Source organism: Citrus clementina, unplaced genomic scaffold, assembly GCF_000493195.1.
Source record: "Citrus clementina cultivar Clemenules unplaced genomic scaffold, Citrus_clementina_v1.0 scaffold_5, whole genome shotgun sequence".
NCBI classification, from domain to species: Eukaryota; Viridiplantae; Streptophyta; class Magnoliopsida; order Sapindales; family Rutaceae; genus Citrus; species Citrus x clementina.
Genome location: NW_006262201.1, coordinates 37,467,503 through 37,495,338, shown reverse-complemented (window position 1 = coordinate 37,495,338; position 27,836 = coordinate 37,467,503). Strand labels below are relative to the sequence as shown.

General features: G+C 32.5%; 4 protein-coding genes across 5 annotated transcripts in view; 2 read left to right on the top strand and 2 right to left on the bottom strand.

Moving 5' to 3' along the window:
* Nucleotides 1–2,096, top strand: part of LOC18040594 (protein disulfide-isomerase) — a 4,393-nt gene extending 2,297 nt beyond the window's left edge. The window contains 5 exon segments of the mRNA XM_006434155.2: nucleotides 26–195; nucleotides 368–485; nucleotides 703–815; nucleotides 1,413–1,620; nucleotides 1,725–2,096. Coding sequence (XP_006434218.2) covers nucleotides 26–195; nucleotides 368–485; nucleotides 703–815; nucleotides 1,413–1,616 — 605 coding nt within the window. The 3' untranslated portion in view covers nucleotides 1,617–1,620; nucleotides 1,725–2,096.
* A 576-nt stretch (nucleotides 2,097–2,672) lies between these two features.
* On the bottom strand, nucleotides 2,673–5,396 carry LOC18042408 (two-component response regulator ORR9). 2 transcript variants are annotated; one of them, XM_024184577.1, is made up of 5 exons: nucleotides 4,846–5,162; nucleotides 4,612–4,718; nucleotides 3,571–3,657; nucleotides 3,376–3,443; nucleotides 2,673–3,152 (listed from the first exon to the last, which is right to left on the bottom strand). In XM_024184577.1, the coding sequence occupies exons 1-5, from the start codon at nucleotides 5,066–5,068 to the stop codon at nucleotides 2,903–2,905; spliced, it is 735 nt and encodes a 244-aa protein (XP_024040345.1). In that variant the 5' UTR covers nucleotides 5,069–5,162; the 3' UTR covers nucleotides 2,673–2,902. The 2 variants fall into 2 exon arrangements, with proteins under 2 accessions (XP_024040345.1, XP_006434215.1); XM_006434152.2 differs by having other exon boundaries at nucleotides 2,674–3,152; nucleotides 3,571–3,648; nucleotides 4,846–5,396.
* Nucleotides 5,397–14,113: 8,717 nt separating this feature from the next.
* On the top strand, nucleotides 14,114–18,277 carry LOC18040277 (delta-aminolevulinic acid dehydratase, chloroplastic). The gene is made up of 13 exons (XM_006434148.2): nucleotides 14,114–14,269; nucleotides 14,386–14,701; nucleotides 14,947–15,058; nucleotides 15,165–15,238; nucleotides 15,523–15,591; nucleotides 15,666–15,749; nucleotides 15,875–15,944; nucleotides 16,207–16,262; nucleotides 16,742–16,863; nucleotides 17,255–17,326; nucleotides 17,422–17,503; nucleotides 17,591–17,668; nucleotides 17,906–18,277. The coding sequence occupies exons 2-13, from the start codon at nucleotides 14,402–14,404 to the stop codon at nucleotides 18,071–18,073; spliced, it is 1,287 nt and encodes a 428-aa protein (XP_006434211.1). The 5' UTR covers nucleotides 14,114–14,269; nucleotides 14,386–14,401; the 3' UTR covers nucleotides 18,074–18,277.
* A 244-nt stretch (nucleotides 18,278–18,521) lies between these two features.
* LOC18040276 (IAA-amino acid hydrolase ILR1-like 6) lies at nucleotides 18,522–23,429 on the bottom strand. Its single transcript, XM_006434146.2, has 5 exons — nucleotides 22,857–23,429; nucleotides 22,006–22,131; nucleotides 19,700–20,014; nucleotides 19,468–19,596; nucleotides 18,522–19,378 (listed from the first exon to the last, which is right to left on the bottom strand). The coding sequence occupies exons 1-5, from the start codon at nucleotides 23,358–23,360 to the stop codon at nucleotides 18,992–18,994; spliced, it is 1,461 nt and encodes a 486-aa protein (XP_006434209.1). The 5' UTR covers nucleotides 23,361–23,429; the 3' UTR covers nucleotides 18,522–18,991.
* Nucleotides 23,430–27,836: the final 4,407 nt, after the last annotated feature.

Here is a 27,836-nt window from a genome sequence, read left to right as displayed (position 1 = left end):
TCTTCTAGTTTGCTTTTGGTTTTTCTATTAAATATGTTTCTGACATTTCAAATGTATTCCATGCATTAAAAACAGTACTTTGGGCTACAAGAGAGCCAAGTACCTCTCATCGTCATTCAGACTAATGATGGGCAGAAGTATTTGAAGCCGAACTTGGATGCCGATCAGATTGCACCTTGGGTGAAGGAATACAAGGTGATAAGTCTGCTTCTTACATTCAAAGCACTTGTTCCTCTAGGACAATAAAAGCATTCCTGATTCATATTTGATACATATATTATTTTAGTGGTACAATTGTAGGATAAGGTGTTGTGTAGTACTAGTATGTTATTGATGAATAGCTTTTGATGAAAGTAAATACTTCCAGGAAGGCAAGGTTCCCCCATTCAGAAAGTCTGAGCCTATCCCTGAAGAGAACAACGAGCCTGTGAAAGTGGTTGTTGCTGACAGCCTTCAGGACATGGTTTTCAACTCTGGAAAAAATGGTATGTTCCTAATAGTTCACTGGGTCCATTTACATTCTCTATTTTCTCCTTTGATTAGTGATCAAGTTATTGTTGTAACAAAACTGCTGGATTTGTATAAAATAGAGGTTCAATTCTTAGTATCTTGATCTTCTTCTTTCCTTTTTGCTATTGTAGCCATCTTTTATAGTGCATTATGAATTTCAAATATAAAGTTTTTACATTTTTCTCTTTGCAGTTTTGCTCGAGTTTTACGCTCCTTGGTGTGGACACTGCAAAAAGTTGGCTCCAATCTTGGATGAAGTTGCTGTCTCATATCAAAATGATGCTGATGTTGTTATTGCAAAATTTGTAAGATTTATCTCCCTTTCTCTGGCTTAATAGAGGCGTGTTGGCCTTCAGAATTTTGTACACTATGCTAAGAACTAGTTGGTTTCAGCTTAATTTTGCACGAGTCCTACACATATAAAATAGAGAAAAGATAATAGTTTGATAGTTCTCTTCCTGCACTCACTACTTATTCTTAATGCCATGACATCAATAAATTTGGTTGTTCCTATTTACAGCCGCTCAGTGCTTATTTTAAGGACTAAATATTTTGATTTCTTAAATGCATTTGGCAAGCTAGAGTCATTATCATGATAGAACCCAAGACGCCCTGAATTTTCAGGGTTTGTTTATAATTATTAATAAAATAAAATAAGTTCTGGAAACTAGCAGGAAGAATATGAAAATATTACTTCATTTTTATTTTGTTGTCTGAGATATAATGAGCTAGGATTCATCCTAAAATTCCTTTGGCTGAGGCTAGACTGTTCACTTTCTCTGATTCTTTTATCAAAATAGTTTTACTTCTTTGCAATCAATCTCTATAATCTATATATTTTGGTATAAAACAATGTATTTTATGGGACTTTTTTGTTTGATATTTTTTTTTTTTGGGGGTAGGATGCAACCGCAAATGATATTCCTGGTGACACCTTTGAAGTCCAAGGTTACCCAACCGTGTTCTTCCGATCTGCTAGTGGAAAGACAGTGCCCTATGAGGGGGATAGGACCAAAGAAGATATTGTTGACTTCATTGAAAATAACAGGGACAAAGCTGCCCCCAAGGAAACTGTAAAAGAGGAATCTGGAAAAGATGAGCTCTAAGAAGGTACATGGGAACAGGTGTTGAAAACCTTTATTCTTATGCAGAAAATATATTTCCATTTTACTGGATTAATAATTCTTGTTAATTCTAATGTTCAATTTTGGCAGGAATGGGTGCGAGTTTAGAGAGCCGTGCACATAGTCGGTTGGCGCGTGTTTGGCGGATGTTATACCAAAACTATCAGTGTCGACAAAACAATGCCTGATGTTCTCCTCCCCCTTGTCCTATATCCCCCCTTATAGCTTTTTCTTAGGCCATTTCCCTTTACAGATCTGTTCTGTTCCCGTGAATAAAATGGGGAGGCATTTTTGGCATTTGTAGATGCAGTACTTTTTGGTATTCGCATAGTTGTGATATTAGTATTTTCGGCCTAGGAGTAACTTACTGCGTGTTAAATCCGTAATGGATAATTTTAATTTAATGCCTTAATTATTTCGGATTTTGCTTATTACGTACAAGAAGCTGGTGTTTGAGATTGAGATGCATATGTAGTTTTTTCTATAATTTTTGTCAAACACTCGCTTTTTGTGTCTTCTTGGAATTGTAAAAAAGCCTCATGCGCGGGGATATTACCACCACTTTGTCATTCAAATTAACTACATGTCGGTGAGTAGAAGGAAGGAATTAAAAATCATGAACTTCATTCCCAAAAATAATAACAAGAATGGTAATGGACTTCAATTCCCAACGTGGCGGCTCAAGATTGATTCAGTCCAACGGAGGAATTTCCTATGTAAGAGTAAGGTCACTTGGACGATTCTATTTTAACTATAGTCGATGCAAGAGGTGAAATTCTATCTAAGCTATAATTATGAGAAGGATTCGAAAAGTCAAACAACAGAAAATCTCTTGGCAGGAAATATTATTATCCCGATGATATCGCCGCCAACCTACTTAATTCATTGTTGATGACTCTGTGCCGAAACGAATAATTTGGATTCGAAGTATGAAATTGTCTGATTGGGACCACGGGCCCCAGTATTGTTTCAAAATTGGTTCATCATATAAAGAGCCTAACAATCATTTTTAATCAGGAAATGTGTTATGTAGCAGCCATTGCCATAACCAGAAAACACTCTTAAGCAGATGTTTGCAGTGCTGTACAATAAACACAGCTTCCATAAAAAAGTCTGTCAGCTTACATTAGCATCAATACAACACAGCTGAACGCAAGCCATGTATTTAGGAAATTTAAAATGGCACTCTTTCTAAACTTATACCACATTCTTCCATTAAACCCTAAAATTTAAAAATAATAATAATAATAATAATAATAAAAGGAGAATTACACGACAGCCACTTCTTTCATTTTAGGCCTCCTCTCTGGAGCCTCAGCCGACAATGCCTTCCTCTTGCTAAAAGCACTATTGGTGCTGCTTTTATAGTTGCTAGTCTCATTCTTGTTATCGTTGTCGCTGTCTTCATTGTTGCCGCATGATCGGTTCGGTGATTTCAACAGACGGGGCTGAAGCTTCTCCAAGTCTGATAACCGAACTGGCTTCAACAGAAACTCTTCAGCTCCTTCTTCCAAGCACCTGTAAAAATAAACAAGATAATGTCATAACCACCTCACTAAATATATGAATCTAGAAGATAAATTCTCAAGTGCCGACTACAAAATGTGCTTTTAAGAATCTACGTATTAGAAGTGTGTGTGAACATGCAGACTTGAGAATGACTGTACGATACATCAATTTGGTGTCTTCTCGGAAAAGAAATGGGAAAAATGTAAAAGTCGAAAGAAGTTAATTTTCTTACATGGTGACTCTTGAAGGTACATTTTCGGAAGACATGACCACGACCGGTACGTCTTTCCAGGAGGATACCTGCATTAATTTGTGATCAGCAAGACTTTGACTTTGACAATACGTAAATTTTCAGTAGTTGATAATGTGAAGAACTACATTCTCTCAAGTTCGGGAAATTAACAAGTAGAGGCTAGTGTTTTTTGACCTTGAGTCGTTTAAGCAAATCATAGCCGGTCATCCCAGGCATGCAGTAGTCAGTCATGATCAAGTTGACTCTCGATTCCTGCGCCCACTTATACATCTCAAAATAAGATTTTCAATTTAACTAAAATAAATCACTAAACATCAAATTTAGGCAATTGCAAGCTATATCATTAATATTATCAGAAGAGGAGACCCCATTCAATGTGTGTAACCCATTGGTTCTCCCAGCCAATTAATAATTCTCTCTCGTTGATTAACATGGCATTGTACATATTTCTTGTTTTTCGGCCAATTTACTTGGAAAACAAAAGGGAAGAGAACTCGAAGGGTTTGAGCTGATTTTATGACTGCGTAGATGCTTTGAATCGTCATGTTCCAAGAAGACGCATAGAATAATTAATTAAAATTATACGTAATTACTAGCCGTATATAATATAATATAATATAATAATTAGTAGAGGTTTAATATATACCATGGTTAATTAACTTATAACTGAGTCCTTTTCATGGTTTTGTAATCTCTCCATGCACAGTCTATAATGACGATTCTAGTCATATGTTTAAGTTTCTTCAATCATGGAAAAATGGGTCCTTAATTGACTCTCGTAATATATCCTTGCCTATCACATTAATTTTCACCGGCATCCCGTTGATTATGGGTTGGTAGGAGCCTTTTCTATATCTTTTCCTGTTGGTTTATTATTATATTAAAGAAAAAAAAATTACTAAAAGCTTGCATTTTAATAAACTTTGATACATCTACTTAACATGAACACTCAGTCCCCATTAAGCTAAACATACCGGCTTCAAGTTGATATAAAAACTAAAATAATCCATCTTATTAATTTACAAATAGAACAATTTTGTGTGAGCTTGATTCTCTATAATTTCTTCCTGAAAGAATTTTTTTTTCTTTTAAATATATGCAAAACGGCTATAAATAAATAAATATCCATGAAAAATGGAGTTTATTTTCAAGAAGCATGTCGTCAACTTCAAATGAAAGTATGTGTTGTGTGGGGATAAAATAAAAGAATCCTACCTCTTTCTTTGTTGAAAGGGTTGAAGGAGAAGCATTAGAATTGTTTTCAAGGTTATCAATTAGACCCAAATATTCCAAAGCTTTATCGCCGGAATCGACACAAGTCACTGCAACAACAGCAAGAAGCAACCAAAAATGTAAAACGAAAATGCTTATGACAAAATTCCCATATTCAAAACAAAACTAAATTATCAAAGACGTTTTTTTGTTCTTTTGTAATTGCATATTTCGTACCTTGGTAAGAAGAGACTCTAAGTAGATTCTCCAAAATCTTCCTGTCAATGAGACTATCATCAACGGCCAAGACATGAAAAGTTTCTTGTTGCTGTTGTTGCGGTTGCTTTTCTTGTTGTGGGATGTCTTCAAGTTGCCCTTCTCGTTCTTGTTGTGGGATGTTTTCAAGTAGCTGTTGTTTCTCTTGCTGTGGGATGCATTCAACTTCTGATTTCAACTCCATTTCAATTAAGCAGCAAATTCAATATATGTATCGCTCTTCTGTTTCTCACCAACTGATCTTCAGCTAGGCTTATATAAATTTCTTGCACACACTCTATAACCCTTTCTTTAAAAAAAATATACAAATATATTTACATTGAAAAGAGAAAATATATCAAAGAGAAAAGAAAGAGGCGTGCTTAGTGGGATATGAAGAGAGTGTGTGTGTGTGTGTGTGTTATGTGGGTGGCTTATTATTCCGTAGGTTTATTTCTATTCCTATTGTTATGAGTGAGGTAGGTGAGACTGAAAGAAATAGAATTTAAAGCAAACAGTTTTCTTGCAACAAATAGCGAAAAAGAAAATCGTTTTTATGTTATCTGTGTGTGTGTGTTTTTAATTTTTCTGATGCCAAATCTTTCACTAGATTCTCCATAACGTGTGTTGGTACAACCACTCATATTTTTTTCTCTCTTTCTTTATTGGATTTTGCTTTGTTTGATTGCTAACGAAAATTCGCAGATCTTTTGTTCCCATTTGTCTCATCATTGTGTAAGAAATTGAATTTTGAGTGTGAAGATTCGATAGGAGACTTTGAAAAAGGCACTTGACTATTTAATCTACTATTATTATTTTGATTTTTTTTGCTTTTTACTAATTATCCCATGCTGATGTACTTTTCCAGTTTCTTTAATTATTTAGTTATTTTTTAATTTGTCTACCACATTCGCTTCACATACTAAATCTTAATTGAAGGTAAAAGTGAATGCAATCGTTCGTTTTAACTTGTATTGGTAAAATATATGCAAATAAGATCTTTAATTTTATTATGTTATCAGATAAACCTATTATAATTAAAGGATAGATATGGGTCATTTCGAGTCAATTCTAAATATTAATGAGGCTTTTTTTTTTTTTGATAAAATATAATCCGACTAGAATTGGCTTAATTAATTCCATTTTTTTGGGTTTCTTTATTAGTTTTAAACAATCACTTGTGTTTGTATTTTCTGATTTTTTTTGTTTTTAATTTTTTTATATTGGCTGATTGGTTTTTTAAAATTTTTGAAACCAGAACGAATCTCTTTTTTTTTTTTTTTCTTGAGGACAACGATTTTTTCCCCACATGTAATCATCAGTATTAGATGTTAGTAAAAACAAGTGAATTAATGGATTTTGAATTCTTGAGAGATTATAAATTTAGGAGAATTTAAAAAAAAAAATTGTCAATTGCCTCATGTTATGTCCAAAAAAAAAAAAGCCACATCTTTAGAGTATCTAAGACTTGTCGTTAGTCGCCCATATAGGCAAGTCATGACTCATAGCAAAATATCACTTACGAATAAATTGAGAATGAAATAAATGATCGAAACATGAAATAAATTGCGGTTGTATTTAGCATTATAACGATGGATATAGAGAAATCGTACTATTTAGTTTGGCTTTTTGATCATCTTTCTTTATTTTATATGCGGAGAATTCGATTTCAAGAGATCTTATTAATTGAGTTAAAATGCGCTCACAAATTAAGTTGTAATTACACGTTATAATAAGATTAGGTAGCATAATTTGGTTTATTTTCACCAGTAACTTAAATTATGAGATAATCAGAATGTTACTTGTGCCAAGTAATAATTTTAATCACCGTTAAATATTGTTAATTAGTTCAAAAATGTGATCCAACAAAATATAATTTTAAAAAAATCATTTGAAAGACATAATTTTGACAATATGTAAACCCTAATAACAAAAGTCTAACACCAACATTATAAAATACAAATAGAAAAAAAAAAAAGAAATGACGAGTCAATTCTGATAGTAAAACAAAGAAGACTAGGAACAATAAAAATACCGGGGTCTCTAAGTTACAATCATTATAATTTACATCTCTCATGTGAACTATATAAAATTATGAGACTCATAATTTATGTAGTTCTTATAAAAAGTATAAATTACAATAATTATAATTTAACATTTGCCTAAAAATACCCTTGTTTTTGGGTAAACAAGCGCGCAGAAAGCCAACATAATAATCAAAATTTTGAGCACTGAAAGTGAAAAGGCTAACGAAGGTGTGGGGACCACAACGAAATTTTCTCATGCATAGGATGTCTAAAGGCCCCGGAATGGAATCAAATCATCAGTCTCTTGTAATAATTCCGAAGGGGACATGAAATAAATAAAGGGGCAAAACAATAGGGACCCACTCCGCAAATTTGAAAATCTTTGCGGGTCCACTTCTAAATATAAATCTTCCGCGGGGGGTCCACTTACCCTTAACTGCTCTAAATCAACAAAATTTCGAATCTGTCCCCATCGACGGGGGGGGGGGGGTGTCAATCGAAAAGTGGGAAAAGTTTTTTTTTTTTTTTTAATCTGTGCGAGCTGTTGTTGTGTTCAGATTTTGTTTCAAAATTTTCACACTCGAGTCTGAGGACGGGGCCCAGTGGATGTCTGCCACGTGTTGATCACTCCGCTGTGGAGTTGTTGTCATACGCCTGACAATGAAGCAGTGGATATTTTCAACTTGTGGTACACATGTACAGTCTGATGAAGCGTGACCCACATCGCTTTCATCTGCCCTCATGCTATTGCTTTCTTTGGTTACACTTTTTGATTCTTTATTTCAATATTACGATGTTTAGTTTGTTTATATTAATATGATAAATAATGTGTTATTGTTTTATTAATTTAATTAACAAAGAATTACTAAGCCTTGTTAATTTTAATTTTAATAGTAAAAATTTATTAGTGATGCTTCAGTAAAAATATAAACTAAGTATTCTAACTAAATAAATATAGCATATATATTTTTTTTATTAAAAAAAGACTTTTTTCAAAAATAAAAAATAAACTCGTCACGAAATTAAGCTCATTCAACTTAAATCTGGCGGCTAAATAGAGTATTGGTAATGGTAACAAGGACAAGTCTGGTGATTATTGGGCTATAAATCTTGAAAGATCTCTTAATTATTGAAATAATCGAAGGAAGAAAGGTTAAAAGAAGCAAACAACAAATTTATCGATTGCTTCACGTAAAAGATTGGTTGTTATACAACCAAGATTCAACAAAATTTTTTGAAAAGTCTTTCGGTAATAGCGTTAAATTCAAGTCTTGACAGATCTTTTTCATGTGAAAGATGAATTCAATAAAGATCAGAAAAAAAAAATTAAATTAAATTAATTAGCGAATGAAATTTTCTTTTACAAAAAATACGCAAATAATTCAATAAATCTTGGTAAATTCTTTTGTCAAAATAATTGAAAGAAATCGTGTACAGAATAACCTTCTATGGAATTACTGCTAGATCTAAAAACCTTCTAACACTAAAATGAGAGGGAAAAAAAATCTTTGACAAAATTTTAGAGTGTATTTTTTCCCAATTAAAAAAAAAAAAAGAAAACCTTAAAAGAAGAAAGAAATGATCTCAATCTCAAATCTTTCCATGCTCAATCAATCTTTTATAAAATAAAATCTTTCTTTTTTTTCCCAAAAGGAAAGCATGTTTGTTGTAGGCCACCTCTTTCGCTTATCCCTCTCGAGAAAAATCCATGACCGTTTTTAGTTATTTTTTTGACTTAGAGAAGTAATATGGACCCCTTCTTTAAAAATCAATTATAATTATAGTAAATAAAACTTATCTTATGATATTTTAATTTGGCCGGTCTTGTTATAAATATACATGTATATATACATTTACAATAAATGATAATGATTTTATTAAAATAAAGTGCGTGCAATTGAATATATTCACGATTACTTGTTCTCTTGAAACTATGTAATTTCATCTCATCTATAATTTTTAAGAGGATAAATAATCGTTTAGTTCCTTTATTTTAATTTAAGCGCATGTTTAGTTTTCATATTTTAAAAAATTATTTCAGAACACTACTGTAACTAAACATATTATAACCTTTCCAACAATATTGTTAGAGGGATTAGTTAATTTGTTAGTAACTGAATATTCATTAACTTGTTTATTGTTTTTTATAAATAAACTATTTAATGTCAATAATATTATTATAAAGATATTACCGTAAAAAAAGAAAGAAAAACAGAGGTAAGAGTATAATCTACTTAATAGGAGAAGTATTTAAAAATATTTTTTTAAATGTAGAGACTAAATAAATGTTTAAGTCACAATATAAGAATTAAATTAGTAATTATCGTTTTTAAGATAATCTTGTCCAGGATAAGCCTGACAAAATGTATTAAATTTGCTGTGCCTAAAGCGATCTTAACAATGTCGTACAAAATCAACTGGGATTTTAATGAGATCTAAATAATGGGCCCACAATCGTAAATAATAATAATGGGTCCACTAAATTTGAAGGCTCGACTTTGGTTTTACACGTTGAATGAAGAAATTTCGCAAAGAGTTGGCCCGCGGATTTTGTAACTTTTAGCTTGGACTCCAAGCAAAGTCTTTGGTTTCTTGGTCAAAATAATGGAAAGCTTGCAAATCTTCTATTTAATTGATTCGTATGCGTCACGACTAACGATATTTTGCCACTCATAAAAACTATTACACGGTGTTAAGATAGAAAATCGATAGGTTAGGTGTGACATCATCACAATCTTCATCCTTTTTCCATTCTTTTACTGTTGTTTCACAATTACGATCCAGTGAATTTATTAGTTAATATTTTATATAATTATAATCGGACTCCTTCACTGAAAAAGACCAAACATCAAGGTAAAATAAATAATGAATTTACAATAAAAGAAACGTAATTTTTCAAGCGGCGAAAATATCAATCACCCGTATTTTTAATGTACTTTTATAAAATAGATTAAAGAGCAATAAAACAATTTTCTCATCCTCCAAATTATTCACATTACTTCTCATGATTAAGCGAAGAGAATTATCATAAATCAACTGTGTGGTACAAGTTTTCAGATTAAAAATGTATAATTCCTCTAAATACTGTCCAGTTGAAGAGGTTAAGAATTCATTTTTTTTTTTCAAGTTTAATTTGGAGTAGAATCCATGACAACTGAAAATTACATTGATATTTGGGTATGCGTACATGAAAATTAAATACCCTCTCATCATCATCATGAGCGTTGCTTACAAAGTAGCGACACATGGCTTTTAATTGATGTGTAACGTTACCTCGCTTTACACAAAATAATAAAAAATAAAAAAAAAATCATGGAAGAAATTTGGAAAAAGAAAAAGAAATGCTTTTTAAGGCTTTAACCTAAAAACAAAACAAAACCCGAATATTTAATTAATTAAACAGCAGAAAGGAAATGACGTGCTGCATGAGCCGCTTAGACATCAAATATCAAATCAACGCATGTCTTTCTTCTGCAAATTAGTACTTTATATTTTAGGTGTGCACATGATCATTCAAAGATTTTATTGTTGGCACGTTACAAATCGATGGACAATTAATGTCATTCAGGAATATGTTTTGTTGGCTTGTTTACGAGGATGGCAATTGATTAAATTTTATGTAGTCATTACTATGCATGCATGAAGAAAAAAATATAATAAAATATTTATGGGTTAATTTATGTATATCCATCAAGTCTGAGAATGTCAATCAATAAGAAAAGAAAGAAGAAGAGAACGATCGATCATAATTAGGTAGACAAATAAATTTTAAAGAACTTGTTTGTAAAGCTTTTGGTAATTAGGACGACATTTGAATTAAACAAGTGGAAGTGAATGTCTCATAAGAGTAATTCTCCTAACACTTATCCATCAATCAATTATGTAATAATCATAATTTCGAAAATATTATGATTAATAATAGAAAGCATTTTAAGCGTTCCTTTGATCTTGGAAAATAACTTTGCTTATTCTGAATAAATACAGGAGTAAAAAGGTAATTATTTAATTATAAGTTTTAACCGCCATTTAATACATTCTATTAAAGGAAAAATAAATAAATTAACATATAAGGGACTAGGCTATTTAACTTTACTTGGTCACAGATTTTGATTCACGTAATCCTTGGTTATTTAACTTAAACTTTTAATGACTAAACTTACATGCACTCAATTATTACTATTATTTATCAATGGAGATCGCTCGAAAAGAAATTACTTAATGGTCAAAAGACTATCTTTGAGTGGGACCACGATATTATGAATTTATAATGCCCCACTTCACACGGAATGTAATAAGTAAAATGGATTTATACACCAACAAAGTGTTGGCTCCACTAGTAATGGAGTCCCCTTAAGTGATTTGACTGGGTTTGTTTCCCAGTTTAAGTCGCAGGGAAGTCGCCTTTGTTGAGAGAACCTCTCTCGGTTCGAGCGAGGACTTCTACTCTGGATTGTGTTACGAGCTTAAAGGTGCCTCCCACAGTTGGGGCCCTCCCCCAAAATACCTCGTGGTCAAACAAAAAAAAATAAAAAATAGTGAAATGCAAAAGGGATTTTGAGGCAAAAAACAGAAAGAAAGAAAAAAATAATGCATGGTATCCCAAATACACAACTTTAATTGAAATTTAAGATCTTTCACCCTCACTCTCTCTGAATATCTCAATCTGAATGCTTCTTTTCATTAAGTCACCCCCCATGAACATGATTGTCACGAGCATAAAAATTTTCACGCGTGATAGAAGAAAAAAAAAAATGAGAGTTCCACGAGTCGAACAAAATCTTTTCTTTTATATCGTAAGGTCCCCACAAAGATCGTCGAATCAAAGTCACATGAACTTAAAGACCTTGCGTTTTCGCATATTTAGTAAGCAATTATAATGTGAAGCAACTGTACACATACACACATATAAATACGCGCGCGCGCCCACACACACACACATATATATATATGTGTGTGTATTGGCATGAGAAAATAATATTTCAAGTGGGTTTATATAAATTATATTACTTTCGAAAATAAAAATAAAAAATAAAAATCAAGGGTTATTTGTTTTTTATCTACCTGAATTTTAATTATTTTTAGATATTTAAAATTTTTACTTTGTTTATTTTTTGTAAGTTGTGTCTGACTGCAAAATATTTAGTTTTGGTATGAATAGAAAAAGTTAAATATTCTTACTTTCATCTCAACGACAAAACATCTGAATAGAACTTCAATGTTCTCTCTGATTAATATCTCTAGTAAGTACATGTGTTTCCAACTATATAAATTATTCTTTTATTATTTTTTATTTATCCATTTTATTTGTTCTTTATGTATTTAACTATAAACTTGTTTTTAATTGTGAATGAGAATCTTAAATATTATTTAATACAGTAATTTTCATCCAAATGATTAGAATTCTTAGTTGGTTTATGCAATTAACAAGAAAAAATATCATATAATATACTAAAAATAACATTATAAGTATCATATATTAATATTAAAAAAATACATTTGTTATATATATATATATATATATATATATATATATATTATTTTTCATGCTTTGTTAAGGTGCACATTATCAAATTCTTTTAACTAATCAAATAATTTATTTATAACTTGTCATATATTTAACAAATAAATATGAATATTGTTAATATTTGTGGGGTTATATATGTCAAGATATCATATTGCAGATGTTTTCTTCTAAAAATCAAACAACTTAACATCTACATTCAGATATTGTAAAAAGAAAAATAAATGTGTTGTTTGGATATATGCATTCAAACCTATTCAAACTTTAGTCAAATTCAAACCCACTTAAATTTCAAATAGAAAAAATAAACATTACCTAAATTCCTCCCACATAAATACTAAGATTACCTCGTGTATTACCTCAAAAAACTTTATTAACTAAATTAACAAGCACATAAAAATTTCACTGAAAGTAGTTGTGAAAAAAAATTGTATCTTAAATGATGTATTATGACCGAATAACTATCATTTATTAATTATTATTTTTAAGACTGGTATTTTTATCATCATAAATCTACTTATACATACAATTAAAAATCTATTGAAAATTATATAGGGGCATAGCTTAGATTTCTATCCGACTCATAATTAAGGGACGTATCTATCCTCAACTCACAAATAATTTATAATTAGGAGTATTTATAGCTACATAATAACAGAGACCGGAACCCACTTTCTCAACTTTTATTGAGAGGGTGGATTATCACTAGGCTCTATCATTTGTATTGATTTATTTTTAAACTTTATCATTTCATTATGGTAAACATTAATGCTTGATATCAATATATCATTTGTATTGATTTATTTTTAAACTTTATCATTTCACTATGGTAAATATTAATGCTTGATGTCGTATAATTTGGGAAACTTGTATGTGCGTAGCATGACATTTTGAATTTAATTAAGTGCTCGTAACATCTTAACAAATGGCTTTATCGTGGATTTGTTAATATCACAGCTATAAGCAACACTCATGCAAAACGCTGTAAAATTGGCCCCTTGGGGCACTTCACAATGGGTTACGCAAGTAAGCCCAAATTAAATATTCAATAGAGTGGAGCTTTTAACACCCCTCTAAAATTCTTTTAACACCACTTTTGAATTTTTTTTTTCCTTAATTTCACCATTTAGTTTATAAAACAGTAGTTATATATTAGAATCAACCATCTTACCATAAAAATTTTACTTTAAAAAGAATATTTCTTTCTAACATTTTATTTATAAAATGCACAAAAATCTTAAATTATTTTTTTCCTGTTATTTAGTTTCTATCTTCAAAATCTTAAATTCTTGTAAGTTTCATAAAAATAAATATTTTTGTAATTGAAATTTAATATATGTGTGTCTGTGTGTGTATTAAAAGAATGAAATTTGTTTGCCTTAGTTATTTAAGTAATTTCAATTGAAGAGAGGTTTTATAAAATCTTAAGGGGTTGGTGTAAAAGGCCTACTCTATTTAATAAAATTGAGATTCTTCAATCCATTTCACTTTTTGAGTACACACCTTCTCAAATCCCGAACAGTGAATCCACACTTTCTCAAGTCCTTTACCCATGAAAGGGCTTTTGTTTGTGTTAGTCCTCCTTGGGCCTGAAATGGCCCTAAAGAATCTGTCGAAGCCCAATAAAGAGAAGTGGCGGCTAAGAAAGCGAGTATATAAAGAATTACTACTCACGAGAGTAGGGACAAAAAACTCGACCTAATCCAACGACAAACTCGATTGTCAGAAAAAGAGAGAGGTAGGTAAGAGCGGGAGATCCTCTGTCTACGTCAACGGCTTCATATCTCGTCCTATTGGCCACTCTACTGTCTAAATCGCAACCGGATAGATAAGCTTCTACTCTCTTAAAACTTCAAAGGTAGGATTTTCCTGTCCATTTTCCTGCGTGTTCTCAGCAACCAAACAGATTTTTATTTACATCTTCGTCATTTTTTTTTTCAATTTTGGCACGAATCTGATCGTGAATTCATACAGAGTTGAAAGTGAATTAATGGCTTCGTCGGTATTTCACGCGCCTTGTGGCGCTCCTTCGATCAAGCAATTGGAATGTCAGAAGTACGTCGGATTAAGACCATCGGTGACGTTAAGGTTCAATTGCGTCAAAACGAAAACCGTAACGGCACGTCGTTTGGTTGTTACAGCAAGCAAATCGCACGATGGAGCGTCGAAGAAGCTTGGAATCAGTGACGCTGAGTGTGAGGCGGCTGTTGTGGCGGGAAATATTCCAGAAGCGCCTCCCGTGCCACCAAAGCCTGCCGCGCCAGCTGGAACTCCTGTAGTTCCTTCTCTTGTGAGTGAGCCTCTATTCTCTATTCTATCTCGTAATCGTGTAATTAATTATGCGTTTAATTTGTCAAGTGAGTTCTTCAATTGTCATGACATCACTAAGCTTCAAATTTTTTTTTTTTTTGGGTCAATGATAAAGTTGATAAAGTATGCACGATTTAGTATACTTAATTTTGGTTCGCTTATGTTAAATTACCATGCATTGCTTTTGTGTAAGCTTCTGTAACTAATAATGTTGTTTTATGTCAGCCACTTAGTCGGCGGCCTCGCCGTAATAGGAAGTCCCCCGCAATGAGAGCATCCTTCCAGGAAACAAATCTTTCACCGGCAAATTTTGTATATCCACTTTTTATTCATGAAGGTTGCTTCTGTCATGAATATTTCTTCTGTAGCTATAAATTCAAATTGTGAGCAGCAGCACACGCACGTGAGTTGTTAATAGGATAAATCAACTGAAAATTTTGCAGGAGAGGAGGACACGCCTATTGGGGCCATGCCCGGTTGTTATAGACTTGGTTGGAGACATGGACTTGTTCAAGAGGTGATTCAGCTGTCACTATTCTGCCTATCATTTTCAACAAAGAGAATTTGGATTTACATTCACTGCCTAAGGCAGTAATGATTAAGCACTCTACTGTCTTTAAAATTTATATGTTGTTTCTTTGCTAGACGAGGAACTTTTAGAGTTTACGTTTCCCGTTGCTTGCAAAAAATTGTTTAGCAGACTGTATAGGAGCATCTTTTCTGTTTTACTCTTGCAATGTTCATGTGCAGAATGCTAATAGAATTGCTTAATTGCATTTGACAAAGCATTGTTTGCTGCAGGTGGCGAAAGCACGGGATGTTGGTGTGAATAGTGTTGTGCTCTTCCCCAAAGTTCCAGATGCTTTGAAGGTTTATATTCTCTTTCTACATTTCTCTTCTTTAAACCAGGGCTTCTATAATATAATTGGTTTTTTGCATTTCAGTCTCCCACAGGAGATGAAGCATACAATGATAATGGTCTGGTGCCTCGTACAATACGGCTGCTCAAGGATAGATACCCTGATCTTGTAAGTCAAAATTATTTACTTGTAAGTCAAAATCATTTATGCTTCTGGAAGTAGTTATGTTTCTGATTAGGATTCTCTATGTATGGAATTGTGGCAATTTTTTTGACTAATATTTCTTTCTTTAGGTAATTTACACTGATGTTGCTTTAGATCCATATTCCTCTGATGGGCATGATGGTATTGTCAGAGAAGACGGTAAGTCTGTATCCTTATTGTTGCTACTATGTTTGAAAATAGAAATGCGGAAGCAGCGGAAGTATCTCCTTTGAAATGTTTTTCTTTTCAACTCTTTATTGGGCTAAAGAAATCAGCTTTAAGCATGTGCATGTGCACACACGTGTGTGGGAAAGAGAACCTTTGCCCATGTTTCTCGGCTACTTTTATTGGTCAAATTATGAAGTTTTCATGATTGCAGACACACAGTAACTCATTGCCGTATTTCTGCAATGTACTGCAGGAGTCATTATGAATGATGAAACAGTGCATCAATTATGTAAACAAGCTGTGTCCCAGGTAATTTCTGTTGATTTTCCACCATTAAAATTTATGGCATCTCTATTTAGTTTCTAAAAATATCTGTGATCTCCGGAGGCTTCAGAAGAGTTATTGCCTTTTTAAGTGTTGATGCAGTCATTTGTTCAGACCATATTGTTGTACAGTCTGATTTTCCACCATTAAAATTTATGGCATCTCTATTTAGTTTCTAAAAACATCTGTGATCTCCGGAGGCTTCAGAAGAGTTATTGCCTTTTTAAGTGTTGATGCAGTCATTTGTTCAGACCATATTGAGGAATACTTCACACAACTTAATGTTTGTTGTTATTTACATGTAATGAAAAGGTGTTTTGATTGGTTCTAGTTGGCTATTTCTCTTCTCACCAGCTGCCCAATATTAACCTTGTAGGATGTTTCTAGTATTCACTGCCATATTTTTGTTTCTGACTTACCTGACTAGTGCTTGACTGTATTGGCGTTGTTACTTCTATAAATAGGCCCGTGCTGGAGCAGATGTTGTGAGTCCCAGCGATATGATGGATGGTCGTGTAGGAGCAATTCGAGCAGCTCTTGATGCTGAAGGTTTTCAGCATGTTTCTATCATGTCCTATACAGCCAAGTAATTTTACCATATGATTTTTCTTTTACCTCATAATGTTCTGCTTCCTGTTACATATTGCAATGTTAATGGATATTTCCTTTTCAGTGGACCACATGCACAGACTCTGATTGTATGTTGTTCATAATTTCTCATTGTGTCATGGTCACTTGATTGTATGTTGTAATTGTAGCACATAGCACCTGATTTGGTGTAGAGAGCATAATTTGGTTGAGTCTGTCATTAATCAGAAGTGCATTTATAACAATATTGTTTCATTGGGTACACGAACTGCACTCTGTGTTCGTCTGTTTTTTATGGTTATATTTGGCCATCTTGGTGCAATACAAATACAAGTATGCAATCTTTTGTCACTAATCTAATGCGCCAATTTCTATTGTCATGCAAACAGATATGCAAGTTCATTTTATGGTCCATTTCGGGAAGCACTAGATTCAAATCCACGTTTTGGAGATAAAAAGACGTATGTGATTAGAGTTATTGAATTATATGGTAAATTTGTTATTCGGCATTTCTGGCGCTTACTTTTGCATATTATTTTGGCTTCATAACCAAAAGTTATCAGATGAATCCAGCAAATTACAGAGAGGCTCTAGTTGAAGCCCAAGCAGACGAATCAGAAGGAGCTGACATCCTTTTGGTTAGTATTGCTGTTTTTGTTTCTGATTGAATTATTTTCATGTCTGAACCTCCTTTCATGCTGAAGTTTTCTGTCCTTGGTTCACAGGTGAAACCGGGTCTTCCTTATTTGGATGTCATTAGGCTTCTCAGGGATAAATATCCTCTGCCGATTGCTGCATATCAGGTGCTCTTTTATCTGGCCTGAGCTTACTTGGTTTCAGTATTGTTTTATCTTAGAATTTATCCATACCATCTTTATGTTGAGAACTGGCATACCGTTGGATAAAAATGACAGTTATTGGAGTATTTTCTGGACAACAATCCAACGTTACTTTTTCCAGCTGCTAACTGAACAAAAATATATTGTTTTACTTCAATTTCCTCCCACCTCTCTCTGACTTTGCTATCTTCACGGTACCAGGTATCTGGTGAATACTCAATGATCAAGGCTGGTGGTGCTCTCAAAATGATTGATGAGCAGAGGGTGATGATGGAGTCCTTGATGTGCCTTCGACGGGCTGGTGCTGATATCATCCTCACATATTTTGCTCTACAAGCTGCTAGATGTTTATGTGGTGAGAAGAGGTGAGAACTGTCAGAGTAATAAGGCGTTGTTAGTTTTGATAAAGCTCTAGAAGCCCTATCCTTTTTAGTACTTAACACTGAAAAATGAATTTGAAATTTTGAAGGAAATTTTCAAAATTTGTTTGCAGTGTGCTCGCTGAATAGATGAAATAAATAATGTGCTTAAATTTATGTTTGCGTCAAGGCAGAATTTCTATTTTTCTTCCTTAGACAGGAGTTGATGAATATGATGAAATATCATGTTTCCTAGACATTAAATGTACGAGTTTCCCATGTGCATGTGAGAGAGGAGAGATTAAACCGAGATGCCATTCAACTATCTGCAATGGGCAAATGAAAGTGATACAGGTAGTAATGTCGAAACAAAATTGTATCAAGCAAGATGAATTTGGAGTCTGGCCATCATTCTGTTAAGTTTAGTAGCTAGATTAGGCATTCTCACAAATAAGATTCTTAAGTTGTAGTTGCTTCAGTCATTTCGGGTGGTCTATGTTTTACCAAATTGAAAATCTCATCGCTGCCTTCTGTCTACAGAACCAGTTCTTTTCTAGTATTTACAATAAAATAGTGAGAGCACACCCTCTGCCTTGATTTTGTGTTCAGGACTTTTTCTCCAGAATCTTATGGACAGAATAATTCCCCTTAATATAATTAAATAAAAGCAAGCTACAAACATGTAGAACATTTAGTAGGTTTACAACTTAAAACTAATGGTACCAGTAGAGGATCCTCTACTTCATCATTTACACTCTTGCCCCTTGCATGTCCTCCCCTAAACCCCGAGTACACCAAAAAACTAGGGTCTTTAACCTGTCTGCGGTAGATTATGCCCTTTAACTGCCAAGTGCACCAAAAATAAGGGAGCACAAGTTAGTATAATTCTTGCTCTTTGATTAAATACTTCCTGCTCTATTGGCTTAAGCTACAGCCAATTGTTCCAGCCTTGTCCATACTCATTTAGAAATCTTTCTGCAATAGTTGCATGAACTGCAGCACCTACAGGTAGAACATCTTCATCTATCATAAAATAGGGTGAATGTCCTGTATGTATTGAACCCAAGGTCTCGTTTTTTATTCCGATGTAGTAGAAGGCTGCAGGAACCACCTCTGAGTAAAAAGAGAAGTCCTCTGCCCCCATCATTGGTGGAACCACCCTATAATTCATAGGACCTAACAAATCAATGGCCACTTTCTTCACATGCTCATACATGTCTTCATCATTCACGGTGGGGGGATAGACTGTATTACCCTTGTCGAAGAAATCCACTGTTGCCGAGCACCTAAAAACCCTAGCCTGCTCGACAATAACCTGTTTCAGATTGTCCTAGTTGTGTTAGCTCATATTGTTCAAGGTATTGCGAATGGGTTCATTTAAAAAAAAAGAAAGAAAAAAAGAACCTCCTCTATTCTTTGTAGTAGTTGGTAGAAACTAGTGTTAGAGAAAGCTCTTAAGGTACCACCAATGACCACAGCATCGGGTATCATGTCGAGATGATCTCCGCCGTTGAAATAGGTCACAGACACAACCTGTATGTTGAGACATTAACAATAGCAGTTAAGAATGTCAATGAAGTCCAAAAGAGGGATTGAGAGCAAAATGGGTTGTAATTATCCACAAAGAAAGACTCACCTGAGAGTCCAAAGGATTTGCTTCTCTTGAGACAAGGCCTTGTAAGCTAATCACAGCTGCTGAGGCTGCCAAAACAGGGTCAACTGAGCGGTGTGGGTTCGCGGCACCACCCTTTTTTCCGCTAATTACAGCATGGAAAAAGCCACAGCCGGCTAGCAAAGGACCTGGCCTGGAACCAATGACACCGGTAGGATGCTCGTGGGACACGTGAACGGCGAATATTGCCTCGACATCTTCTAGAGCCCCATCAGCCATCATCCTTTTTGCACCATTGCCAGCTTCCTCCGCTGGCTGGAATATCAAGATTACAGTTCCCTGTCATAACAAAATGTTAACTTGTTAAAAAATAAGTCTTTTATTTTGATTGGCACTTGAAAAAGTTTTTGAGTTCTCTTTTCATTAGATTCTTGAAGTTGGATGTCTGTTTTCATCTCATTTTATAACTGGTTAAAAGGTATATGTAATAAGATTCTAAGTTGCTTAAGAAAAGCTTAAGCTGATTAAACTTTATTTTCTCATTGGGCAAGTTATAGATTTCCAACTCACTGAAGAGCGATTGATCCATACACAAAACGATATCTTATGATAAAAGAACTTAAACAAAGCCGGGGCATTTACGGAAAGGAGGGAGAGAGAAGTGATGCAATCAATGAAAAGAACTTCAAATTTTCTATAGAATTAAAATAATATATGTTTGAAATAATAACGGTTAGGTAGACCAAGCATGCGTGCAACTATATTTTAAAATAAATCCAGATAAGCATATTTATTTTTAAATAGAAACCCAAAAAAAAGGTTAATGCTACAGCAGCTAACTTAAACAAATACGTGGCAGAATATAAAAAAAAAATTAAAAAAAAAAAAGAAACACTATACATCTGAACCTAACAAATTTTCATTAAAGAAACCTGTTTTAATTTGATGAAGAAAATTTCCAACCTGTTAGCTAGCTCCCTATCCAATTTTTAATCATAGCCATTAAATAAAAATAAACTAATAAATCTGCTCAAGTAAGATCATTAGACCACAGCACCTCTACCTAAGTTCCCCCAAGTGTTTATTGCCTTTTCTATTTAAAGTATTATCCTGGCTCCACTTTTTTTTTTTTTAATCAGTTTTACTTTCTGAATTGAAGACGTTATCAAACATGCATTCATCTTTATTTCAAAAAATGAATCTAGCATAAGTTAATGCATGCTAGTCCACAAGACAGACCATGTGTGAGCAGTGTGGCTGCTGGTTCATTCATGTTGATAAGGAGAAGGCCATTTTGTGGGATACATTAAGCTAATATCAAAGATTTGTTAAAAAAATAGTACAAAGCGTAACAGCATATATTGAAAGTGCCTTGCAAAGCCAAAGCAAAGTAGATTGTAGTTTTACAAGCACATGCACAGAAAGCCCATGACCCATCAGACGCCTAACATTTTTAATGTCACACACAAATCAACAATGTATCTTTTAAGCCTATCCCTGTAATTTTTTTTTTAAATAGTTAATGTGACACCCCATTGAAACAAAATAACATGGTTGACTTCTGTACCAAAAGGAAATGAACAGACAAAAATTGCAAAAGCAAAAGCAAAAGCAAAGAACATCTTTGCCTCTTATACAAGTGATTAAGTTCAAGGAAGAGATAACATGATAGCACGTTAGCAGTTATACCACCTTACATTATCCATGACTATTGGGTATGAGTGTTCCAAATTCTCGTGTTTCTTTTTTTTCAAAGTCTTGTTCAAAGTAAATAAAAGGACGGTGGACTGATATGCGCAAAAAAGGGTTGAAAAATATTAGGTTTTTAACTTTTTTTTTTAAAAAAAAATTAATACCCCCCATCATCAATGCGATTATAGCTTGCCCATTAGGGAAGGCAATTGACAAAGACAAGACGTGTCGGTAGCAAAGCAAAAGGCCTGTTATGTGAAGGCCACATGCGGCTAAAAATGAAAATTAATTATGAGGCCCATTATTATTTCCCCCACGGACATTTTGAGAAGCAATTTCTGCCCATACAAATTACAGTTCTTGAACAAAAAGCAAAGCCACCGTCCTACACACACACACACATTATTCTTCTTCAATTGCCTATAACAGTTACGTTAATGCCACCACCCTAGTTTCATTTCATAAAGTGCAATAATTCATCTCCAAATTGGACATCCATGCAGAGAGAAAACCAATGTGCAAAAAGCTTCTGAAGTACTAAACAAAAATGATGTTAAAAAAAAAAAAAACCATCAATTCAAACAAAGAAGGGCATTTATCTTCTTCTTTTTTTAATAATTTTTTTTTTCTTTTCAAACCTTTAAAAGATGTTCGCGGCTCTTCAAGATCTTGGCCGCACCGATGAGCATGGCAACGTGCGCATCGTGTCCACAGGCATGCATTTTGCCAGCCACTTTGCTTTTGTATTCCCACTCGACGGCTTCCTGTTACATCATTCCCACATTCAACACAATCAGTGGCATGCCAACTAATATTTGTATATTTGTTCATAAGAAGCTTAAAATCAAGGAATATTCTGCTGAGACAATTCTGACTTCAGGTGCTTTTTTTTGCCCCTCTGTCTTGATTCACATGATTTTTAAGTACAAGTATAAGTACATTTTGAGATCTGATCTACTCTGACGGATAAATTATGGATATCCATAAGATAACGTAAATGAATACAAACAATTAGTAAAACGACAAGTTTTATGAAAATAAGAGGTTGTTGTTTCAGTAACAAAAAAGGATCAAAAAATATTATGAATAATTTTATTTATAAATAAATGAAAAGTTTTTATTTTTATTTTTGTTAATTCGGGGAAGTAGTTGAAAATACAAATTCACAATAAATGGAACTAAAATAACAGGAAGCAGATACAAAATAATAATAATGAAAATAACATGACGTGAATTAAGGTTTTGGGAAAAAAAAAAAAAAAGAGAAGAAGGAGAAGAGAAATTATTTCAACAATTTCTCAAAAATTAAAAATATTCACATTTCCAAATTTGAGGCGTTCCCAAATCAATTTCCACCCACCAGTATATCCAATTACATGCATGCATGATGCAAGCTCATACATATATGTATATGACACATGCATGAATAAACTAATATGTTCTTCGGGAACTAAACATAAAACTAATTATTTTTTTTTAAAAAAAAAACCTGAATCGGAAGTGCATCCATGTCAGCTCTGAGGGCAACAAACGGCGGTCCGCCTGTCCCGACCCATGCCCGGATACCTGTTTTGGCCAACGGGTATTTGTATCCAATCTCCATCCGATCCAACTCGGCCCTCAAGAGCCTGCTGGTTTCAAATTCTTGAAAAGCAAGCTCCGGATTCTGATGAATCGTTCTCCTCACACTCCTCAGCCAATCCACCGTCTCCGGCCGCCGCGCCAGCTCCATCACCTCCTTCGAGCACGCCCTGCTCCACACTCCGCAGCTCGAAAACGACTTCCGTGACGTCGACGATCGGTTCTTGACGCTGCCGCCGTCGGGTTTCAAAGCCGGCGTTGTTGCTGCTGTTGTTGATGAGCCCAACGAGTTTATGTCAAAGAAAGCGTAGTCGTTGTTCGCCGGCGTTAAGGATTCAACTTGCAGGAGAATAATAATAATTAAATTGAAGCTCAAGATTTTAAACGCCACAGAGAGTTTTTGAAGCTTCATGTTTGCAGAGAAAGTGATGAGAGTGAAAAAAAACAAATGGAGAAGGAACACACCCAGAGAGAGAGAGAAATAATAAGATTTAAGAAGATGGGGGAATTTTGAGCACGTGGTGATAAAGGGAGTAGGCGGAAATAGTCACGTGGACGAATATGTATGCAGGAGGACTAATCAAAAGCGAAAAAGAAGTTGTCCTTGTAGTAGTAGTAGTAGTAGTAGTTCAGCAGGGCGTCGAATCGCATCAGTTAGTGTGGGGCCCACCACTTTCAGTAGCCGTTTTTAATAAGACAGATTGACACTCTGATTTTGTTTAATTCATTTCTTTTTATTTCTTTCTTTTTTATTATATTAATTAAACAAAATCAATAAAGATAACTGGCATTATTATTATTATTATTTCTTTTAACGAATTACGTGGACCGAGGTGATAATAAGGCAAGAGAGGAGGGAAATTTATATAATGTTTTTTTATATATTATATGTGTAATTAAATTTAATATAATTATTATTTATATAATAATTTTTAAAATAAATATATATATATTATAATATTATTTACATAGGGTAAAAGTTTGTTTAGTCCATATATTATGAGTTTAGTGTCCATTTAGTTCTTATATTTTTAAAAACACCTCAAAATATCCCTGCTACTAAATATTGACACTCATGCCATTATTTTTTTATTATTTTTAACTTATTTTTATAATATTACACTTTTACAATAATATTTCTTTTTTGGATATTAATAAAAAATTAAATTATCAAATTAAACTCAAAAATAAAATAAAAACAAAAAAGGTATATATTAATTTTTGTGGAAGCTCACGTATGTCTAAAAAATTAATATCGTAAAAAATTACATTATTAATTTTTTTAGAAAAATTAATATCTTAAAAAATTACATTATTAATTTTTTTAGAAAAATTAATATTTTAACTCAAGAGTGTGTTCCACAAAAATTAATATATATATATTTTATTTTATTTTATTTTTTGGTGTTAAACTGGTAATTTATTTTTTTTCTTTTTAATAATGTCTAAAAAAATTATTATAATAGGGTAATATTATAAAAATAAGTTAAAAGGAACAAAAGATAATGGTAAAAGTGTAAATAATTTAATGGTAGGGATAGTTTGAAGTATTTTTAAAAATATAAAGACTAAACGGATACTGACTTTAAAATATAAGGACTAAACAAACTTTTATCCTATTTACATATTATATAAATAATATAATATTCTAAATTTTTTTCGAGACAAAGCCATCGTTAATAATTGATGTGATGACGATCATAGAGCACTGAGAATTTGAAGCGTGCAAGATTAAGCAATCAGCTTTTATCGTCTGGGTGTATATAAAAGGTTGGCAATTGTGGTTTTTTTTTTTTTTTTTTTGTTGGAGAGAAAGGAAATCAAGAGATTGCATGCATTAACTTATATATATTTCTATAAATTAATATTATTTTTAATGTAGAGACAGAATCGTGATTGTCGGATTTAGACTTATGCAATTCGCTTTTATTAAATATATTATTTAGAGGATTATTTCAACATGGTTGGGATGTGTCACAGTTAAGGTCTAGCTCAGGAAATTTTTTATTATTAAAAAAATTTGAATCCACAACAAACATCCGACCCTCAAATTCTAACCTTAATAATAAGGTAAGAAATTGCTCACCAGTAAGTTAAAAGTTGATTGGACATATTAATTGTTTTTATAAATTTTTTTAATGACATTTTCAGACCATGAAGGCGCATATGCTTTTTTTTTTTTTTTTTTTTTTGTACATGTTTTATGGATCTAACTTTGTCTTAAAAAAATGAGGATTTCACCCATTTTAGAAAATGAAGTGGATGACATCATTAATTGCGATTGTTTTGGATTAAGAGAAAGCAAAGGGAAAACTAATTCCATGCAGAAAATGAAAAAAAAAGAAATGATAGAGAAACAATTAACAAAATTTCTACAACAAAATGTGAATTATGTGATGTGAGATTTGAACGACCAGTGGACCAGTATGTTTGGAAGTGCAGGGCCAGAGCCACGGGGACCTCACAATCGAAATGCAACTCAGTTTCTAAAAATATAAAATTTCTTTAATTAAAAAAAAATAGAAATTTTCTTTTTGTAACTATTGAAAGCTCTTCTACGATTTTGTAAATAATCACTTAACCTTCCCAAAATTCTAAAATTAGATGCAGATTTCTTCTGAAAATTCATAAAATTTTGTTCATTTCTTTTTTTTTTTTGCATGACAGCTAACTTGATCACCTTCTTTTTCTTCAATTTTTCCAGCTTTGGATAAAACTTTATCCATCAACGATATTACTTTTCAACAATTCAATGCCAGAGATTTATGGCCGCATAAACTGCGTCAGAATAAAAATGTACAAATTCTGCAACTTTCTTTTCAGTATTTTCGCCGTGTTGTTCTGGGCATTTTGACAAATTGACTCACGTTTTTCAAACTTTAATTTTCCATCGGAATCGTGACCTTCAATGCTTTTGACTCGCATCCCACTTTGAATGGGAACGAGAAAAGTACATCGCAGCCCAATAAATAGTTGAATTAATCCTAATTTTGGTCTTTTATTCCCAATTTAATGATCAGTCATACACTTTTCTCTCCCTCTTTTTTTTTTTTATTTTTTTGGTATTGTTAGGTCCTAAAAGTGGGTCTAAATTTACTGCTGAACTAACCTTTTAAAAATATAAATTTGATAGTTATTCGATGGTAATATAAAACTAATTAAATATTAACTATATATTCCTATCTACACATATGTAGGCAGAAGATTATGAAGAGTTGAGCATATATCAATTCAGATATTAGATCCAAACTACTAATAACTAAATCCTAACTTGAGCCTAATTATTGTAGCATTCATCTATTAAATACTGTAATATTAGTTTTATCAATTATAAAACTTGTTATCTATTAGATTCAATAACATAAATAGTTGGAACTCAATTATTGAGGTTCCTAACATTATTATTCTTTTCTATGCTGCGTGACAATCATTTCATTCTTTTATAGTCTAGCTGCAATACAATATTAAAGCTCTATTTGATATAACTTTTCAAATAGAGTTTATTCAAATAGAGATTTTACTAATACAATATTTATTAGTCGAGCTTTTACTAAAAAAAAATTAGTTGCTTGATTGTCAGTTAAAACTTTTATTAAATATTATAGAATTAATTTAACAAAAAAGTTTTGAAAGTTACATTATGAAAGAGATGAAATAAGAATACGAAATAAATAATAGGCATTTTAGAAAATCTCTTCGATCTCTACTCCTAAATTTGAGCTTTCGTAGAGACAAAATAGCTTATTAATTTCTTAAAAACTTTATTGAAAATAAAATCAAACAATAACAAAAATTTTGAAAATAGTTTTTGTAATTAAATAAGTATTTATATCCATTAGATAAGCGATATTACCATGTTTGAATTAAATAAACATTTACATTTTACAATGTATAAATTGTTTTAGCCATTTAGCGCAGATGTCTGCATTTAAAAGAAAAAAATTATATGGACTATGAAATGTGAAAGGCCAAAAATCGTCAACTTTGAGATTTATTAAATTATGATACATATTGAAATAAAATAATTTATTATATGGACTATTAATTTATGGCTGTATTAACAAGACTAGAAACAAATCTTATGAACAATATATAGTACAAAATTTTAATAATAAAATATTAACGGCCAAATGAGTTCGCCTGTTTTTAGCATAAATGATTTTTTTTAATTATGTGGGGGCATGCATGGTCATAATACAGCAGAAATATTGTTAGACATGTTCAGTTTGGATATTTTTAGTTTTTAGATGAATGAGAACAAAAAAATAGTAAGTGGGCAACAAAAATTTGCAGACTCCAAAAAATTTAAAAACGAAACAAAACAAAGGCCACCGCTACCATTATTTTATGCATGTGAAGCGTTTTTCTTTATTTATTTATTTATTTGTCTTCAAAGGACAAGTTTAAATGGGCATCTTAAATAAAATAAATGTTTTTTGAATTGTTTATTTGAGAAGCAGAGTTATTTTTCTTATTTTTTATTATTTTTTTTTTTTTGGCAATGCCAAAGCAAAACTGTGTGCTGTATGGAAATATTCTTTGTTATTTACTTCAACTTTCTTGCATTATGTTTAGAAGATGCCAAGATTTTGGCTTTGGATTATACCTTTGTTATGGATTGTTTGTTGAGTCAAGCCAGAGGACTGTCTATTTTTGTCATCTATTCCTTTAAATGGTTATATAATTTATCAAGAAATGAGATCCCATGTTTGCTTAAATTAAAGACGTGTGATAATCACTTTATATATAGGTTAGGCTGTTTAGCCATTATTGGAAGTTAAGCCTAAAGCTTAAGTAATTACCCAAAAAACTCAAAAATGGGATAACCCAAAAGCTTAAGTTATCAGTGTTTATTTCCACAAGTAGTAGCAAAAGCAGAAAAATCATG